This window comes from Rana temporaria, chromosome 1 (genome assembly GCF_905171775.1).
Source record: "Rana temporaria chromosome 1, aRanTem1.1, whole genome shotgun sequence".
In the NCBI taxonomy this organism is placed as follows: Eukaryota; Metazoa; Chordata; class Amphibia; order Anura; family Ranidae; genus Rana; species Rana temporaria.
Genome location: NC_053489.1, coordinates 542,837,311 through 542,859,111, shown reverse-complemented (window position 1 = coordinate 542,859,111; position 21,801 = coordinate 542,837,311). Strand labels below are relative to the sequence as shown.

The following is a 21,801-nucleotide window of genomic DNA, read 5'->3' as shown; positions in this document are numbered from 1 at the left end:
TTTCTGCATCGCACAAAGACACGGGGGTTGGAACCAAAGATCTCAAGTTTGGACTCATCAGACCAAAGCACAGATTTCCACTGGTCTAATGTCCATTCCTTGTGTTCTTTAGCCCAAACAAGTCTCTTCTGCTTGTTGCCTTTCTTTAGCAGTGGTTTCCTAGCAGATATTCTACCATGAAGGCCTGATTCACACAGTCTCCTCTTACCAGTTCTAGAGAAGTGTCTGCTGCAAAAGGTGGCTACTTTGAAGAACCTAGAATATGAAATCTATTTTCAGTTGTTTCACACTTTTTTGTTATGTATAATTCCACATGTGTTAATTCTTAGTTTTAATGCCTTCAGTGCGAATCTACAATTTTCATAGTCCTGAAAATAAAGAAAACTCTTTGAATGAGAAGGTGTGTCCAAACTTTTGGTCTGTACTGTATATATACACACACATACCCTATGTTGAATTATATTTGATTGGAGAGTAATTGGTAAGAAAACATTTTAGAAACTGAATTCATAGTTCATTATTTTTTCGCTTTAATTATTTTTCCCATTATGGGCATGAATGAGGCCTCATGTCTAAGTTTTGCCTAAGGCCTCACAAAGCCTAGAGCCGCCTCTGCTCAATGGTTTCTTTACTAGAGTAAATACAATGGGGTAGATTCAAGAAGCAATTGCGCCTGTGTAACCATAGGTTACACAGCGCAATTGCTTACTTGCCCCGGCGTAACGAGTGCTCCTGATTCAGGAACCTCGTTACGCCGAGTGCAGCCTAAGATCTGCGCGGCATAAGGCTCTTATGCCCGCATATCTTAGGCTGCATTCTTGCGGTGGCCGCTAGGTGGCGTTCCCGTTGTGCTCAGTGTATAGTATGCAAATTGCATACTAACACCGATTCACAACGTTGCGCGAGCCCTGCGTATGCAATTTACGTTGTTTACGTACAGCGGTTTTCGCGCAAGGCTGCCCCTGCTATTAGCAGGGGCAGCCCATGTTACGTATACCCGTCGTTGCGAAATTAGAATTTTACGTAGTTTGCGTAAGTGAATCGTGAATGGCGCTGGACGCCATTCACGTTCACTTTGAAGCAAATGACGTCCTTGCGACATCATTTGCCGCAATGCACGTCGGGAAAGTTTCCCGACGGAGCATGCGCTCTACGATCGGCGCGGGAACGCGCCTAATTTAAATGATTCCCGCCCCCTACGGGATCATTTAAATTGCGTGCTCTTGCGCCGGGCATTTTGCCGGCGCGCCCGCGCAATTTACGGAGCTTCTGCTCCGTGAATCAAGGGAAGCGGAGCAAATTTGCGGGGGCGCAGGGCAAAAACGTTGCCCTGCGCCTCCGTAAATTATGGGCAATTCTACCTGAATCCGGGCCATTAATTACAATTTTAATTTGCCTGGTCTCTGATCTTTTTTCACAGAACTACAAGGAACCAGGAGTCTCAGATCACTCTGCTGGAGAATTACAAAATATTAAAGCAGAAAATTGAGAAGCTCAAAGAAACACCCCCAGACTGTACCTATGTTGATGAAATGGCTGCGGATGAGAAGGTATGGCTTTCATAAGATTACTAATCAAATTGCTTTGTCAGTGTTGTTTTAAGCTTATATGTAAATGTCACTTTTTTGCAGACATTGGAAAACCTGTATAGAAGAGTGACATTCTCAAGGGACGCATCTGCTCTTATACCACTCTCTAAGAGAGGCATTGGTTACCATCATGGAGCAGTTGATGCTAAGGGGAGAACATTTGTAGAAATGCTGTTCAGAATGGGATACATTAAAGTAAGTATTTTACGCTTGTAAAAAATATAGAATGACATTTTAACCAATGCCTGCCAAAGAAAACACAAGGGAGCAGTGGACCGCATCCAGCACATAAAATATCTAATATTTATCCCACTAAATGCACTACATACAGACAAAGAGATTTCATTGGATTGTACATTCACATGCTATCAATAAGTAAGTTGTACATGAAGAATTTGTATAGTAATCCCTAGCAATATATATGTATGGATCCTACAGGGGCTGATTCATTCAAACTGGAGGAAAAAAATTCAAACTGTTTGGAATGGTGGCCCAGTAGAGACCTATTCTAACTTTACATTCATTGTTCCCTGATTGGTTGCTATTACAACCCCAATTCCAAAAAACTTTTTTTATGTTGTATAAAATCTACATAAAAAACAGAATACAATGATTTTTTAGAATTTCTTTGTTTAACCTTTCCGATATGTATACTGCATGTGTTGCAGTAAATAAAACAACACAAACGTATAATAATAAAATGAATTTACTTAGCTTGGTTTAAAGATTTAGTATAGATGATAAAATAGAAAAATACAGCATCATTCCAATCCAGGGGAGCCTTTAATTTCATTCAAAATTCCCTGAAGTGATAGTCCTCTTCCTCAGGTACTTTGCACCTTGAAGTCCTGAGTGAGCTCAAAAGGTCTTTTGTCTTGCACCAATGTACTGTACATGCCTATCTTATTGAAGAGTCTTAACTGGTACTTGTTAAAACCAGTGTTAGCCAAACAACAATAGGAAGGAACGTGACGACACATATGGTAAGGTCAGAGGGCCAGATTCAGAGAAGAGATACGACGGCGTATCTCCTGATACACCGTCGTATCTCTTGTCGTATCGATTCATAGAATCAATTCCGCATAGCTAGCCCTAAGATCCGACAGGTGTAATTGACTTACACTGTCGGATCTTAGGATGCAATACTTCGGCCGCCGCTGGGGGGATTTTGCGTCGTATTCCAGCGTCGGGTATGCAAATGAGGATTTACGGCGATCCACTAAGGTTTTCGCGTTCGTTACATCGTCGCTAGTATTTTTTTCCCATCGCAAAGTTACATCTGCTTTAACATGGCTTAACTTTAGTCGAGCCATGTTAAAGTATGGCCGTCGTTCCCGGGTCGAATTTCAATTTTTTTTTGTTTTGGCGTAAGACGTCCGGGAATACGAATGGATGCTATGCACGTCGCCGTTCTAAAAAATTACGTCACATCGCGCAAAGCACGGCAGGAATTTCAAAACTGAGCATGCGCAGTACGTCCGGCGCGGGAGCGCTCCTAATTTAAATGGTACACGCCCCATTTGAATTGGGCGGGCTTGCGCCGGACGTGTTTACGATACACCGCCGCAAGTTTACAGGTAAGTGCTTTGTGGATCAGGCACTTACACTGAAAACTTGCGGCGGTGTAACGTAAACGGGTTACGTTGCGCTGCCGCAATTGTACCAGAATCTGGCCCAGAGTTTTTATTTAATATACACACACATATATATATATATATACACACACGGAAAAAAAGTATTGAACATGTCATCATTTTTCTAGGTAAATATATTTCTAAAAGTGCTATTGACAATCATTTTAACCATATGTCGGTAACAACCCATGCAATCCATACAAACAAAGAAACCAAAACAAATACATTCAGAAATTAGGTTATGTGTAATAAAATGGAATGAAATAGGGAAAACTGAAAATGTACTATCAAATACTTAGAGTAATTTCCTTTCCTGAAAGACTCCATGGCAGCATATGTTTGGTCCTACCCCATAGGACCCCACTCCTCTAAATTTTCAGACTGAGCCAGAGGCCGCGTTCCGTACTTAGCCTACTCATGACTCTGGGAGGGAACTCCCTCTGCCACAAAGTCCTTAAGGAAAGATAAAGTATGGTAAGTATTTGATAATAAATTTTCCATTTTTCTGACAGACTTCCACAGCAGCATACGTTTGGGAACTAACTAGCCCAAAAAACAAGGGTGGGATGTCGGAAAAGTAGGGTTTCAATTATAGCCAACAGAAACCCTATAGATAGATATTAAATGCATAAGGAAGTTATACCCCACAATGAGACAGAACAGCTTTAATGGAAGACATGTCATCCTCCTACAACTATTACTGCCCCCTATTCACAGGGAGCCCACAAAGCTTACACACTCCTGGATGAGTGTGTGGTGTCTGCTTCTGTAGGAACCAAGCTTTATAAGCTTAATAGCTAGCTGGAATGACCCATCCAGAAAAAAAATTAGATGACAGATCCACCCCGCTGATTTTGCTAGAGAGAGTGACAAATATGTACTAAAACTCTGAGCAAAGCTGTAACTTGAGAGCATGCTCGAAGTATCCCAAAATACAGGGCATGGAACCAGTTATTCTTGGTTGTCCTGCATATGGGAGGAACAAATCCTTTGCTCTCATAGAATTCCCGAAGCAACCTCAGACTGCCACCCAGTATGGATATAAACACTACCTGTACTGGTCAGAAAGCCAAAAGGATCCCTCTGGGCACATGTGCAGATCCTGGTAAACCTCCTGACTGAGGACAAAAACCCCATAGAAAGGCTGCCTTCATGACAGACAAAACTGGACAGAAAGAGATTCCATCTGGAGCAGCAAGCTGTCAAGGGGCGTTAAAGGCCCTGATTCTGGCCAAGCTTCCTGGGGAGAATGTAGCCCTAGAGAGATTGACATCATGGCTCAATCCCTACTCCAACTGGACTGAAAGGGGACCCCACCTGGAGCTGTAAGTCACCAAAGAGATCCTTCCTAGCCTAAAGCTTTGATCTTGACAAACTTCCTGGCTGAAGAGATAGCCCTTAGAGTGCATGTCTTTATAGCTCAGTGTTTACCCATGCTAGACTGCAAAAAGATCTCATCTGGAGCTGGAAAGGAAATCCAGAGCAAGTAATAAACCTCACCTAGAGAGTCTTGGCTCTCCTAATGCCGCGTACACACCATCACTTTATGTGATGAAAAAAAATGACGTTTTTAAAAACGTCACTTTAATTGACTGTGTGTGGGGGAAAACGTTGTTTTATGTCTTGTAAAAAACGACCAAAAAAAATTGAAGCATGCTTCAATTTTATGTGTCGTTTTTCAAAAGTGCACTTTTTACTTCACAGAAATTGACCGTGTGTAGCAAAAAACGTCGTTTTCTAAGACGTTTTTTCATCCACGCATGCCCAGAAGCTACTTATGAAGCAAGCTTCAATGGAAAAACGTGGTGAACGTAACCTCGCTTTGCTAGAACATTGTGAGAAAACGATGGTGTGTAGGCAACTTCGTCTTTGAAAAATGAAGTTTCAAAAACGTCATTTTTTACTTCACAGAAAGTGTCGTTTTTTTTCATCACATAAAGTGATGGTGTGTACGCGGCATAACAGTCTCAGATGCAGCACCCCATCAAAGTATTGGATGAGTAAGGGAGAGTCTACCCGACTATCGAATGGGCCTTGATTAGGTCATACATTTGGGAGCAGGGAGATTCCTCTGACTTAAAGCTTCAGCTATGTACTCAAAGGGCTTCCTGCCCATGTTTATTGGTCAGCATGTACAGCAAACAAAAGGAATTCTGTGCAGGGGGTAAGAAACACAGTCCGAAACAAAATTCCAGCAACGTTTTTATGCCTTCTAGCTAGTAAATAGACCTCAGTGGGTCTGCTTCAGTCCTGCAGACATGTTACCTCACAGATATAAAACAAGAAGAGGAAGACGGGTCCCTCACGAAATACTTACCTGAGAAAAAGGTTACAACAGATCCAATGCCACCCGCCCATATCGGGTGTTGCTGCGGTAGCCAAAAACTAGCTGCATACAAATCAGTTAGGGAGATCGACAGATGAAAACGCAATGTAGAAAAGACGGCTACTTAAGCTGCAGGGGGCAATAATGGATACTGATTGAAATATAACAATGTATTGAGGTATGAAATATGTAAGATAAAAACGTATTAGCTCACAATATGAGGCAATAATAGGATTTTTAATAACAGCTTTTCCTGTAAAATCCTTTTTTTTTTAATACACCACGGGCACAGAGCCTCTATTCATTGGGTTGTATGGTCACCAGAGGTAATTGGACACTGGCACAACCAATGAAGATAAGTTCCCCTCCATATGACCCCTCCGCTAAGGAAAGTACCTCAGTTTTGTATCAAAGAAGTAAGGTTCCCATAAGAAGGGGGGACCTCTGTGTCCCATGGTGTACTCCAAGATTTTTTTTTTACAGGTAAGCTGTTATTAAAGTGGAGTTCCACCCAAAAGTGGAACTTCCGCTTAATCCACTCCTCACCCCCTTACATGCCACATTTGGCATGTCATTTTTTTGGGGGGGGGGGATGGGGGCTTCAGTAGGAGTGGGACTTCCTGTCCCACTTCCTCCTTCTGCCCAGGGACCGCTTAGGCGATACTTCATATCGCCTATGGCGGCCCCTCCCTGTAGGCGATCACCTGGGACACATGACAGGTCCCAGGTGATCGCCTGTTCACTCAGGGAGCCCTGCGCCGTTCGCGCATGCGCAGTGAGTGCCCGGCCGTGAAGCCGAAAGCTGTCACGGCCGGGTGCCCACAGGAGAAGGGGGGGAGGAGCGAAGTTTCGGGGTGGTGCGTTGCTGGACCGTGGAACAGGTAAGTGTATGTTTATTAAAAGCCAGCAGCTACACTTTTTGTAGCTGCTGACTTTTAATAAACATAAAAACCGGCTGGAACTCCCCTTTAAAAATCCTATTTTCTTTATCGTGCACCATGGGACACAGAGCCTCTATTCATTACATAGTGGGATGTCCCAGATCAATGCTCAATGAAGAGTGGGAGACACAGATCCAAGCAGGCCGTTAATGGACAAGAAGCCCTAGATCGCTGCCTGCAGCACACTACGCCCGAAGGCAGAATCCTCATGTCCCCTTAGGCCGAGTACTCACGAGCAGACATTTCCGATGAAACCGGTCCGCGGACCGTTTTCATCGGACATGTCTGCCCGGGGACTTCTGTTCGATGGCTGCACACACCATCGAACAGAGGTCCGCGCGACAATGACGCGGCGACGTGGGCGGCCTGCCTTTAAAATGCTTCCACGCATGCGTCGAAGTCATTCGACGCATGCGAGGGATGGCGGGCGGCAGGACATGTACGGTAGGTCTGTACAGACGACCGTACATGTCCGGGCGGACAGGTTTCCAGCGGACTGTTTTAAAGCAAGTCCAGGAAACAGTTGTCCACTGGAAACCTGTCCGATCCGCCCGAAAATGGTCCGCTCGGCCAACACACGGCCAAACATGTCTGCTGAAACTGGTCCGCGGACCAGTTTCAGCAGACATGTTTGGTCGTGAGTACGGGGCCTTACAGTTAGGTCCGTATATATTTGGACACAGGCACAATTATTTTTGTAAGGTATTTACCAAAACATATTCAAGCTATAGTTATAATGGATATGGGCTGAAAGTGCACACTCTCAGGTTTAATTTGAGGGTATGTACATCCAAACTGGGGGAAGGGTTTAGGAATGACAGCTCTTAAGAATAGCCATCCCCCTTTTTCAAGGGCCCAAAAGTAATTAAACAGTTGAATCAAAAACTGTTTCATGGCCAGGTGTGGGCTAATCCTTTGTTATTTCTTCATTAATTAAGCAGGTTAAAGGTCTGGCGTTGATTCTAAGTGTGGTACATTCATTTGGAATCTATTATTGTGAACCTACATCATGCGTGATGTCCAAAGGTGATGTCCATGCAAGTGAAACAAACCATTGTAAGGCTTCAAAAACAAAACAACTACAAAAGAGAGATAGCAGCAACATTAGGAGTGGCCAAATCAACAGTTTGGAATATTCAGAGGAAAGAAGAACACACTGGTGAGCTCAGCAACATAAAAAGGCCTGGACGCCCACTGAAGACAACAGTGGTGGATGATCGCAAGATCCTCCCATTCACAACATCCAGACAAGTGAAAGACACTCTCCAGGAGGTGGGCGTATCATTGTTAAATTCTACAATCAAGAGAAGACTTCACAAGAGCAAATACAAAGGGTTAACCACAAAGTACAAACCATTCATTAACCTCAAGAATAGAAAAGCCAGATTAGACTTTGCCAAAAAAATCTAAAAAAGCCATTTACATTCATTGTCGACTTATGCTTTCATGGTGGGAGCAGCGAATTACTCCATACAGTTTTTTTGGAAAATGTTCAGCAGATGGGTAATTTTGTTTATGAATCAGTAGCGTTTGCTAAATTTTATATGGGGCTAGATGGGACAAGAAGCTTACCTGATTTCATACTATTATTGGATATACTTATGTTTCAAGTGTTTTTATTAAAGTTTTGTCATACAAAAATATATACCAACAATAAAACTCAACTTGACATTGTACAGTCTAAAAAACAGCACATGGGATTAATACACTCAGAGTCATGACATCCAGGGGCCTTCCGGCACAACATTAATGAACAATAAACAAACTTAAGCATGGACTGGAACCCAAGAGCACCCCTAGTTGTCCTACAAAAGTCCGCTGCCCCTCCTTGCATCCCAGATCAGAGAAAGTGAACCGCCCAGCTAAAAGAGCCTTCCCCCCATCTACATATTGGGGGGGGGCACAACTCCCCAGACCACACGGGAACTTCTCAAGCCAATTCAGACTGACAATGATCCTTAATAAACGTACTAATCAAGGGTTATCGGGAGTCACTCTGACCCTTAAGGCCTGGATCTGACCCGCCAAGGAAGATACAATGCTAAAAACAAAGGTAAAGAAGAAGAAAAGAGAAAACAGAGTGAGAAAATAGATGGGGAGAGAAAGAGGGGGGGGGGGAGAAGCCCCGATTCAGCACCCAAAAGACTTCTGATCTAAGAACCAAGACTAAGCTATTGGATATACTTAATGGTTTAAATATACAACATAAAACAGGAACTTCCATAAACATCTGTTTTTCTAGTGCGATCAGTAGTAGTGCTTGGGCTAGCAAAACAAAAGAAGGGGACATAGACATGAGGAGGGGGAAGGAAAAGAGGAGGGAGGGGGACACCAATATTCAGGATGAAAGGATATAGGAAGAAACCCATAAAGATAGAATAAAATAAAATTAGTGTTAAGACTAATGGTAGGAAGGGGAAAATAATGGCTGCAGGTTTAGGTCAGTATTCAACCCCACGGGCTTGAGGGATTCCAACATAAGTATCCACCACTTTTCTTTTTGTAGAAGGATACGGTTGAAATCCCCCCCTTTTGCTGGTAGTTTAAGGACATATATCCCCTTCACCTTCAGTCCATCAGTTTTTCCTTGATGATGTGGTGCGTTTTGCTACCGTTTTTTCCTGATCTTTTTCTGTGTTTCTCTCTTTTCCTTCCTAATATCCCTGAGATGCTCTCCTATTCTCACTTTTAGTGGTCTTTTGGTTTTGCCGATATACATCTTGGGACACGGACAGGTAATCATGTAGATTACCCTGGTTGTAGAGCAGTTAATCAAATCACTGATTTCATACTCATTCTGTCCCATGGCGTCTTTGAACATGTTTTGTTCTGTCTACAAAGGGGCATATTTGACATTTTGTACATGGGAACATCCCCTTGAATCGAGGGTACTCAGACAGCCACGTGTGGCTTGGCTGTCTAATAAACTCGGAATGCATGAGGATATTCCCCAGATTTTTGGATCTACGTGCCACCATCTTAGGGCTATTGCCCACTAGATCAACCAATATTGGTTAATATTCCCCAGTGTTTTTCAAAGACTTCACACACAGTTCCCCATTGAGCCCCATACGTAGTTATCAGTCTTACAGGACCGGGTTCTGGCTGTTTTCCTGTTGTGATGTTGGAATCCTTGAGGAGTAAGCTTTTCCTGCTTAGTGTAGCAGCTTTAAGTTTTGCATATCGGATCTTTTTATGCGAATATCGCATACAGATTTCTTTCTTCTTTCTGCAACTCATCAGTTTTTCTTAATCCTTATGAATTGACCAACGGTTATTCCGTTTTCTGCCAGGATAGGTGGTGGCTATCTGCCTGTAGGAGGGTGTTAATCTCTTTGCAGAAGGTATGTGTACAAATTTTGCCATTCTTAAGGCCTATCTGCAGATCAAAGAAGGACAGTTGGGTTTGTTTGTGTGTATACGTTAGTCGTATATTCTGTTCATTGATATTTAAGTGGTCAATGAAGCTATGGAGGTCAGTGATGTCGCCTGTCCAAATTACCAGGACATCATCAAAGTACCTCAGCCACGTACTGGGGAAGACAGAAGACATCTTCCTCCTCCTAAAGGCCCAGATGGAGACAGGCATACAACGGTGCCCATGCTGCCCCCATATAGGTGCCCCTAATCTACTGATAGAAATAAGAATACAATTGAAAGAAGTTATTTGAGAGAGCAAACTGCAGGAGTTCTATCAAGAACCAATTTTGGGGCCAAATTTCAGATAGCATTTATCTAGGAAGGTTTTGACTACTCTGATCCCACATTCATGTATATAGGGATTCTACATCTATACCTATCAACCATGCTTCATCCCCTATTTCTAGATCTGCAATTTTGGCTAGTAGATGGCGTGTGTCCTGTATATAGGTTTTCAGATCCTTGACCATCTCTTTGAGGAGGGAGTCAAGGTAACCGCCTATCATCTTTAGAGGGCCATGTATCTAAAAAAAAAACGATAGGTCTCCCCGGTGGTTTTTCAAGGCATTTATGCACCTTGGGTATACAGTAGAAAATGGGAACATTAAATTCACTCGGAAGTATTCACATTTTACCAGGAGGCCCACTTCCACTTCATCGTCTAATTTCCTATTCAGTTCACGTACCACCACAGAAAAAGGGTCAAAATCGAGTCTGGGATGTGTAAGCGAATCCCCTAATAGATGCTTTGCCTCTATCTCATAGAGACTTTTGTCCATTTGGACAACGTTGTCACTCCTTTTTATGACAATGTGTCTTGCTTCTTTAAGCTCCTTTAGACGCTCTATTCGTGTAAAATTATCAGGGCCTTTTTGGTTCCATGATATCTTACTTAAATCACTTTGTACCATAGCCATCGGTTCTTACTAAGTGGAGGCATTTTTTTAGATTTGATATTTAGATTGGCCGCTCTTTTTGTCAGGGAACAAGCTTCTGGGAGGTCCTTATTTTCCTCCAGTAAGGAGTTGAGGATGTAGATTGCTTTTTGGTCATCTGCATCCAGAGGTGATCCAGCAAATTCTGCTGGGTCCCTCTGTTAATACAGTGATCTAAAAAAGATCTTTCTTAAAAATAGGACAACGTCCTTGTATACCGTAAATTCATTCATATTGCTCACGGTTGAAAAGGACATCCCATGTTGCAGTAGTTGGATGTGTCTCGGAACTAGTGGGAATGATGATGATAGGTTAATAACCTTCATGTCTAAGGTGGTTGACGGGATGGTTGCTATTGGATTTATCGATTCTGGCTCCTTGTGCGTGAGCCCCCATTTCCCGTTCTTTAAACCTTTTCCTTTTTCTTGGCAGCCGCCTGTTTTTTCTAAGTCAGTGTAGTTTCCTGAGAGGGGGTGCGGTCTACACCGTCCTCCACCCCCTCCTTCTCTAAAAAAGTCAATGTTCTATGGGCAATGTCTTCATCCAGATCACCAGATGATCTTTCCCATCTAGCCCTAGAATGGGATCTTTGACCCATTCTGTTGGAACCACTTCTCCCTCTCTTTATAGTAGCATATTAAACCAAAGAAGACAAATTATACCGCAGGTGGGGAGCAAAGTGTGGCCAGTCCTTTATCTCCTGCATCCTGCTCCAAACCTCTTACTGCCACCCACTTACCTTATAAACCGCAAAATCCAATGCGGCAGATACACTCCATCCACAACTGACTGGGGCCGTTTGTCACAATATACACAAATGTTTTGCCTTTCTTTTCCTTTTTAAAACAAATGGGTTGTTTTACATTGCAAGGGATCATATATACATTAAAAGCTCACTTCTGTATATGTTTTTTTTTCTCAGGTTGTAACTGCTACGGGCACACTTGCACTGGGGATCAACATGCCATGCAAATCTGTGGTTTTCTTGCATGATTCAATTTACCTGGATGCTTTGAATTATAGACAGGTAATTTACACTGACTAATCAGTTTTATTTAAAACATTTTAGGGCCACTTTGCACATTATCATTTATGGCACACTGCTTTTAAACAGTGTATTCAATATAAATGGGTGGAGGGCTAACCTTTTTGCAGCATATGATTATCAGGTGTCAGGTATCAACTGTCAAACCTGGGTTTAAATATGTGTAGAGGGCATTTCAAAATGTATATAAATGCATATAATGATGTTCAATTGTGCCATTCACACTGTGTGTTTACTTGCATATAGGTGTGGTCAGTTTATCTGCATTTAGAGAAAACTAGAATTCTGTGCATCCAGGACCTAAATGCACATAAACAGAAGACCTGTGTTCCAGACCTTCATCCCTGAATGCATATCCTGGCTAGGAATGTATTTTTTTTTCTCCAAACTTCTTTATCACTTTCGTGTTTTCCAATCTCCATTAAATAATACAGAATGTCCTCTACAACATTCCATATTGACCCTTGGTTTCATCTGGCAGAATGCAATTCTATGAGTTGCCATACAGACCAATCTCATCCCTAAAAAAAAAAAAAAAAAAAACAAGAAGTACTGGGAGTCCCAGACTTTAAAGCTGGGTTCACACTAGACATAGACGTGGTGTATCTGGATTTTGAAAAACCATTCCCCATAAACATTTAGTGTACAAAATAAGATCCGTTGGCATGGACCATAGGGTGAGTACATGGATTGAAAACTGACTACAGGGGCGAGTTCAGAGGGTGGTGATAAATGGGGAGTACTCAGAATGGTCAGGGGTGGGTAGTGGGGTCCCCCAGGGTTCTGTGCTGGGGCCCATCCTGTTTAATTTGTTCATAAAGACCTAGAGGATAGGGTAAGCAGTGCAATCTCTGTATTTGCGAATGATACTAAGCTAAATAGGGCAATAACTTCTCTGCAGGATGTGGAAACCTTTCAAAAAGACCTGAAAAAATAATGGGGTGGGCAACTACATGGCAAATGAGGTTCAAATGAGGTGGCAAAAATACGAATGCAATCTTTACATTGGGGGGTGAACCTCTAGGGGAATATAGGATGGAAAATTACCTGGGGGTCCTAGTAGATGATAGGCTCAGCAATGGCAATGCAAAACAGAATATTGGCAGGCATTAAAAAGAGTGTTAACTCCAGAGATAAAACAATAATTCTTCCTCTCTACAAGACTCTGGTCCGTCCGCACCTAGAGTATGCTGTCCAGTTCTGGTCACCAGTCCTCAGGAAGGATGTACTGGAAATGGAGAGAGTATAGAGAAGGACAACAGAGCTAATAAAGGGTCTGGAGGATGTTAGTTATGAACAAAGGTTGCGAGCACTAAACTTATTCCCTCTGGAGAAGAGACGCTTGAGAGAGGATATGATTTCAATTTACATATACCATACTGGTGACCCCACAATAGTAATAAAACTTTTTTGCAGAAGGGAGTTTAACAAGACGTGTGGCCACTCATTAACGTTAGAAGAAAAGAGGTTTAACCTTAAATTACATAGAGGGTTCTTTACTGTAAGAGCGGCAAGGATGTGGAATTCCCTTCCACAGGCGGTGGTCTCAACGGTGGACATCGATGGTTTCAAGAAACTATTAGATAAGTACCTGAACGACCACAACATACAGGGCATATAATCACACATATAGCTTGAACCTACTATGTAACTATTGCGAATTGGATGCGGGTATCGTATCCAATTCGCATGTCAGGAGTTTGTGACCGGCTCTCAATGGAGCTGGTTCACACATCTCCAGAACTAATTGCACAGTAGTCCTGATTTCAGTAAAAAAAATTCAGACAGAAATCGAACATGAAGTGGTGAACAGGGACACACTGGACCCCTGCTGTCAGCCATGCGGCAGTGTGAACCCTATTCCTCTTTTTAAATACTACTTTCCTTATTATAGTTTTATTGAAAATACCAAACTCCCACCTAATCCCCATCAATTCCCTACCCTAGACTCAGTGACAAGGTCAGTGCAAGGATTTTTGTCTACTTAGGTAAAGGTGAATTCCCCCCCCCCCCATCCCCGGTCTAATCCACTGCAGCTGATGGAATATAGACCATTGATCGAGAGAAGAGGGTGGGACTTTATTTGAGGCATGCACCCCAGGAGATTTGGCAATAACAGTTGAAAAAGGGCAAGTAAGAGAATCAGTAGAACCAAACGCATAACATGAAAGCATTGCATAACAACAATAGGCAGTCAATTATTTAATAGCGTAAAAATCGAAATAAAACAGATACAATAGTAGCATAATAAACCTGGTACAATAATCAAAAGACATTGCATAAATTCCAACAGTTCATGGTAACAATGATCAAGATAGTTCTAATTGGTTCATACTGAAAAATAGTACAGGAGGCCAATTCATTAGAGCGTATCTCCATGGTATAAAAATAATAAAATTGGATACGTAGGTACAGTCCACTGGTATGGAAGGGAAAACATTGATAATAACTTGTCATATATTTTGACCAATAGGGCATCTAATGGCTCGTAGTAATGTATAATTGGTCAAGGGTATAGACATTGTGCAAAATCAATTGATAGAAATATCTCCATAATAATTGTAAACCATGATTACATGATACATAGATATAATTAATATATATGTACAATAATAAATAATACAGTAGCAGCAAATATACAGGGAGCATCAAGTAGCTCCTTCTTAGTAGTTATAGCCATGATTAAATGATGAAGAAATATAGGATCGAGGTATAGACTGGTAGGTAGTAGAGTAGCAACAAGTATGAAGGGGGCATCTATTGGCTCAACGCGTTTCGTGGCTAATGCCACTCTTCAGGAGCAGGGTATGAGGTAGAAGTCTGTAGATATTAAAAACAATATAATATAATATAAGGTAGGAATATGCATACTAGTTATAGTTAGGGAGCAAGGGGGTAGAATTAGAGTAGTAACTATTCCCCAAAGTACTTACGGGTATGTTAAAAGACCATGGGCACAGACTAGGAGGGCAAGAAAGGTGGCCGGAAAAAAATCAGCCCACAGGAAATGAGGTGGGCCAAACCCACCACAAGAATGGAAAAATCCAGCGAGGAGCTGAGTGTCCCAAATGACAGCCCCATGGGTGCATGGAAGTAGGTGTGACTCATATAAATGAGATAATCTGTAAAAATAAAATATGTTCAATCAGCTGCTTCCCCTGGGCACTGATCCTGGAAAATTACAGCTTCAGTCCAGGAAGTACACGTCACTTCCTGGTCTGTGTATAGGTGGGAGGCTGAGTGGACATTGTGGCGGTGGTGGAAGTGATAGGCAATTGTATCACTTAAACATTAAAGCCGACAGTCCGCTTTACTACCGTGCACACACTCCTGGTTGCTATAGCAAAAAAACAAACACATGTCTGCAGCACTGTTAAAATCTGATCCCACATGTCCCGACATGACAGTGTCCATGATTAATCCTTTCATTCCTAAAAGATGATCACTGATGACTGGACATTCACCCTTTTATTGCTGGCAGATGAGTTGAAAGTGCATGATTAACCCTTTCTTTGCTAGAAGATTCATGTGTTGGAAGTCATGATTATTAACTGTTTCATTGCTAGCAGATCCCTGGTGGAAATGCAGGATTAACCCGTCAATGGCTAAATAAAATGGTTAATCGTGCATTTCCACCAGGACACTGCTAGAAATGGTTAATCATGTGCTTCCATCAGGGATCTGACAGCAATGAAATAGTAGATGTCTGGTAGCTGGACATAATTAACTATCAGGCTAGGTTCACACACATATGTAAGTGTGGCCGGCTCCTAATAGAGCCAGTTCACACATATCCGGGGCTGACGGCAGACCAGATTGAAAAAACAAAAATGTGGACCTGATTCGAAACTTGAACGGGTAAACAGACACGCATCAGACCCCAGGCACAAACCTACGGCCTCACATATGTGGACCCGGCCTCAATGAAAGGAATGTACAGCCAGCAAGGTGAATTATGTCTCTAGCCACTAGGAATCTTACTAGCCTAAGATCCCTGGTGGCTGGAGTCCTAACACCTGCTGGAGATTTGCCAAGATTCTTATGCATAAAAAAGTAATAGGCAAAGATCTAAGATGTCCATGCCTGTTTTGTGAAATGTACAAGCTCATAGACACTAGGGCCCGGATTCAGATAGCCTTTACGCCGGCGTATCTATTGATACGCCGCGTAAGTGCTACGAAGCGCCGGCGTACCTTCTTTCTGTATTCAGAAAGCAAGATACGCCAGAATTTTACTAAGATACGGCTGGCGTAAGGCTGTTACACCGTCGTATCTTAGGCTGCATATTTAAGCTGGCCGTTAGGTGGCGCTTCCGTAGATTTCCGCATCGAATATGCAAATTAGGTAGATACGCCGATTCAGAAATGTACGTCCGCCCGGCGCATTTTTTTACGTCGTTTACGTTAGGCTTTTTCCGGCATAAAGTGACCCCTGCTATATGAGGGGTATCCTATGTTAAGTATGGACGTCGTTCCCTCGTTGAATTTTGAAAATTTTACGTTGTTTGCGTAAGTCGTTTGCGAATAGGGCTGTACGTAAGTTACGTTCACGTCTAAAGCAGTGATGATTTGAGGCGTAATTTCGAGCATGCGCACTGGGATTCTTTCACGAACGGCGCATGTGCCGTTCGTAAAAAACTTAAAATACGCGGGGTCACATGAAATTTTAATAAAACACGCCCACATCATCCAGATTTGAATTAGGCGGGCTTACGCCAGACCTCGAACGTTACGACGCCGTAACTTAGGGCACAAGTTCTTTCTGAATACAGAACTTGCGCCCTAATTTACGGTGGCGTAACGTATCTGAGATACGTTACGCCCCGCCGATAGATACTCCAATGTATCTGAATCCGGGCCTAGGTGTGCTGGGACTGCTCTAGGAAGTCTTGCCAAGCACAGTCCAGGCTAAGTGGTAGTGAATCCTTGTATATTGCCTTACCAACTCAGGGTGTGGAGTCTAAGCCCCAGCCTGCTTCTTCATCAGGGCCCCTGATGGTGGGGATGGCCTTGCATCAAGCTGGGACCAGGTTGTGGCCCCCAGGTATGCCCAGTTGAGGCTGCAGAGACACTTACGTGTGCAGAGTACAATGACAGGGGACAGAAGGGATTCCAGGAAACAAGCCAAGGTCAGGGCAGGCAGCAGGCAAGCACAAACAGTAGACAAAGTCAAGGTCGGTACATGGAAAGTCAGTTACAGAATACATGTAATAGAAAGGGAACAGAAGCTTAGAGAACTGTGAAGTTGCTCAGGCAGTGTGACCTGCACTGAGCACATGTGTGTGTATATATCTAGAGAGACAAACTGGGAGGCGACCCAGAAAGTGATAGGAGAAAAAAAGATGTAAAACCATAGTAGAGCAGGTGATGCCCATAGGTGACAAAACAATAACAATCTTCTGCGCTTGGGTGTTTTAGCTATACACGGGTGGTGTGATCCACTCTTTGGATTTAGGCAAAGCCTATAGTCTTGCAGCCCTCTATAGAACAATGGGTGTACTTTGGAACTAAAAACAAGTAAAAAAGGAGGGCCTTGTGCATTACCAGTGGTAAAATATTTTATTACAAACATAAAAGCAATATATATACTCACAAACGAGCAAGAAACCAGGCTTGTCAATTGATTGGACTGCGTCCCTTGACACCTGCAGACCGGACCTGATGTTGAGGGGATCAGATGGTTTCCTCAGAGCCTAGAGGGTCAATGGCTTGTCTCTCCTAATTGTCCCTATATGTATCCATGTAACAACACCCCGGTTGACACCTACCCAGATAGGTCACGCACATCTGCATAAGTTAACCCCAGCCAGTGCGTCACAATTATTCAGTAGATAATTGGAAGAATAAAATATATATATATATATATATATATATATATATATATATATATATATATATATATATATATATATATATATATATTGTAAAGTTCGGGGGACCAGCTGGATCGCAGGACACAGGCTTTTTAATCAAAACTGAGGTTTATTAAACTTAAATAGCTTCACAGCAGCCAAACAAAAGAAATAACAGTCTCACCGATTTGTAGAGCACAGAACTGCTATCACAGTTAAATAGTCCTTACTTTGGGCTGCAGGTAAGTTCATCAGATAGCAGGCTTCCAGGCAGGACACTGCCAAGTGCTTTCACAGCTTTTCACAGCTTTTCCTTGTCCATTCACCATCCCAGTCTCCACTACACTCCTTCACCCTCCTACCACTTCCTGTCTGGCTTTATGCCACTTCCTTAGACAGGTGTGTTAACCCTTTCTGTTCCCTTAAATGGACCACAGTCCAAAAAGAGGGGAAATATAACGTCCTTCCAGGACCCAGCCACGGCGTCCTGTACATATCCCCCCCCCCCTGTGCCCCAACGCCAAGGAGGTGGAGGCAACAGTGGAGCTCAAACAATGGATTCGGGAGAGGGCATCTGCGTTTTGATGCAGTCTCCCGGGCCTATGCTCCACTACAAATTTAAATTCCTGGAGCGTCAGGAACCAACGGGTAATCCTGGCATTAGTCCCTTTACCTTGCCTCATCCACGTTAAAGGGGCATGATCAGAAATCAACCTAAACTTCCTCTCCAAGAGTTAATATCTGAGGGACTCCAGAGCCCACTTAACCACTTGCCCACCAGGTAAATTCTGGCACTTCTCTCCTTCATGTGAAAATCACAATTTTTTTGCTAGAAAATTAATCAGAACCCCCAAACATTATATATTTTTTTTTAGCAGACATCCTAGGGAATAAAATGGCAGTCATTGCAATACTTTTTGTCACACCGTATTTGCGCAGCGGTCTTACAAGCGCACTTTTTTTGGATAAAAATCACTTTTTTGAATTAAAAAATAAGACAACAATACATTTTGCCCAATTTTTTTATATATTGTGAAAGATAATGTTACGCCGAGTAAAATGATACCCAACATGTCACGCTTAAAAATTTCGCCCGCTCGTGGCATGGCGTCAAACTTTTACCCTTAAAAATCTCGATAGGCGACGTTTAAAAAATTCTACAGGTTGCATTTTTTGAGTTGCAGAGTAGGTATAGGGCTAGAATTATTGCTCTCACTCTAACGATCGCGGCGATACCTCACTTGTGTGGTTTGAATACCGTTTTCATATGCGGGCGCTACTCGCGTATGCGTTTGCTTCTGCGCGCGAGCTCGTCGGGACGGGGCGCTTTAAAAAAATTTTTTTTGGTTTTCTTATTTATTTTTATTTAGTTTTATAATTTTTTACACTGAAAAAAAAAAAAAAAAATTGATCACTTTTATTCCTATTACAATGAATGTAAACATCCCTTGTAATAGAAAAAAGCATCACAGGTCCTCTTAAATATGAGATCTGGGGTCAAAAAGACCTCAGATCTCATAATTAGACTTAAATGCAAAAAAAAAAATTAAAAAAAAAAATGTCATTTTTTCAAATGACAAAAAAAAAAATGTTTCTTTAAGAGGCTGGGCGGGACTGACGTTTTGACGTCAATTCCGCCCAGCAGAGCTATGAGGACGGGTGAAGGAGATTTCTCCTTCAGTCCCGTCCCCGCTCAGCTGCCGGACACATCCGATCCCCTCCGCCGCTACCGACGGCTCCGGTAAGCGGCGGAGGGCGCGGGAGAGCGGCGGGAGTGGGGGGGCCCCTCTCCCGCCACCGATAACGGCGATCTCGCGGCGAATCCGCCGCGGAGACCGCCGTTATCGTGTACACCACCGCCCCCTGAAAAGATGAATATCTCGGTTGTGGCAGCAGCTGCTGCCGTTATCGAGATATTCAACTTTAAAAAGAGGACGTCTTTTTGACATGGGGCGGTGGTCAAGAGGTTAATAGCCAAACACTCTCTTTCAATTATAGCGTAGTTTTTCTCCGCTGGTGTCAACTTCCTACTGAGAAAGACTACTGGGTGCTCCTCATCATGAACAACCTGTGACAACACAGCTCCCAATCCTACATCGGAATTAGTTTGGACAATAAACTCTCTTGAAAAATTGGGTGCTATCAGGACAGGGTGTTGGCAGAGTGCTGACTTGAGCTCCAAAAAAGCCTTCTCAGCGTCTGCATTCCACTCCACCATGACCGATTTCCGACCCTTAGTCAGATCGGTCAATGGAGCCGCCAATGTGGCAAAGTTGGGTACGAATCTCCTGTAATATCCCACCATGCCCAGGAATGCACGTACCTGCTGTTTTGTGAGGGGGCGGGGCCAATTCTTTATAGCCTCTACCTTGCTGACCTGAGGTTTCACCACCCCTCTACTCACGATATAGCCCAGGTATTTCACTTCCTCCATTCCCAAAGCACATTTTTCAGGGTTTATTGTAAACCCCTCCTTCCAGAGAGAGTCCAGTACTGCCTGGACTTTGGGCAAGTGTGATTCCCAGTCTCTGCTAAAAACGAATATGTTGTCCAAGTACACTGAGGCATACTCCCGATGAGGTCGTAAAATCCTATTCATTGCTCGCTGGAATGTGGCTGGAGCAGTTTGCAGTCCAAAAGGCATTCGTTTGTCTGAAAACTCCCCTCTGGGGTAGAAAAAGCAGTTTTCTCTCTAGCAGCCTTAGTTAATGGGATTTGCCAATACCCCTTGGTAAGGTATAATGTTGTGATATACCTGGCTGGACCTAGCCTCTCAATAAGTTCATCTACCCGGGGCATGGGGTAGGCATCAAATCGTGAAACCTCATTAAGTTTCCGGAAATCATTGCAGAATCACAGAGTCCCGTTGGGCTTTGGTACCAACACAATCGGGCTCGACCACTCACTCTGCGATTCCTCAATGATCTCCAGGTCTAGCATCTTCTTTACTTCCTCTGAAACGGCCTTCCTTTGAGCCTCTGGGATGCGGTAGGGCCGGACAAAAACTTTGACTCCAGGTTCTGTGATATCATGTTCTATGACACTAGTTAGCCCTGGCAAGTCTTAAAACTTTTCTTTATTTCTCTGCAAGAACTCCTTTGCCTGCTGACTTCGGACTTTAGATAGGGTATTTGCTACTTGGACACTCTCCACCCCAACCTGAGGCTCAAGTCTTGCACTAGCCAGGGAGGTCACCGGTTCCCTGTCTGTCCAAGGTTTTAACAACTTGACATGATATATCTGATACGGTTTCCTCTTGCCTGGCTGGTATAATTTACCTCTCCCACTTTTTCCACAACTTCAAAGGGACCTTGCCATCTGGCTAAGAATTTACTTTCCACAGTGGGAATTGGCACCGCTACTCGATCCCCCACTTGGAAGTGCCTTATTTTAGCAGTCCTGTTATAGACCCGTCGTTGAGCCTCCTGGGCCTTTTGTAAATGCTCTTTGACTAGTGGCATCACGGTTTGAATCCTTTCCTGCATTTGGGAGACATATTCCAGGACACTCTTATGCTGAACAGGTTCACTTTCCCATTCCTCTTTAACAAAGTCAAGAAGTCCGCGAAGGTCTCCACCCATATACCAACTCAAAGAGCGAAAAACCCGTGGAGGCCTGGGGCACTTCCCGGATAGCAAACAGGAGAGCTGGTAACAGGCTGTCCCAATCTTTCCCATCCCTTTGTACCACTTTCTTGAGCATAGACTTAAGGGTCTTATTAAAGCGTTCCACCAACCCGTCCGTTTGGGGATGGTAGACCGATGTGCACAGCTGTTTAATCCGGAACAGCTTGCACACATCGGCCATAACCCTTGACATAAACGGGGTACCCTGGTCTGTGAGTATTTTCTTGGGGAAACCAGTCCGTGTAAACAACTGGAATAATTCCCGGGCAATGGCCTTTGAGGAGGTATTCCGCAGGGGTAGCGCCTCAGGATATCGAGTGGCATAGTCAAGAATCACCAATATGTAGGAGTGACCTCGAGCTGACTTTACCAAGGGACCCACTATATCCATGTCTATCCTTTCGAACGGGACCTCAATTATGGGCAGAGGGACC

General features: G+C 43.3%; 1 protein-coding gene across 1 annotated transcript in view; it reads left to right on the top strand.

Annotated features, from left to right (window-relative positions):
- The window catches only part of LOC120920741 (probable ATP-dependent RNA helicase DDX60), a 271,914-nt gene that overhangs the window by 201,974 nt on the left and 48,139 nt on the right, over positions 1–21,801 (top strand). The window contains exons 28-30 of the mRNA XM_040332991.1: positions 1,421–1,550; positions 1,632–1,784; positions 11,768–11,872. Of these exons, the coding sequence (XP_040188925.1) occupies positions 1,421–1,550; positions 1,632–1,784; positions 11,768–11,872 (388 nt within the window). The remainder of the gene's footprint in view (positions 1–1,420; positions 1,551–1,631; positions 1,785–11,767; positions 11,873–21,801) is intronic.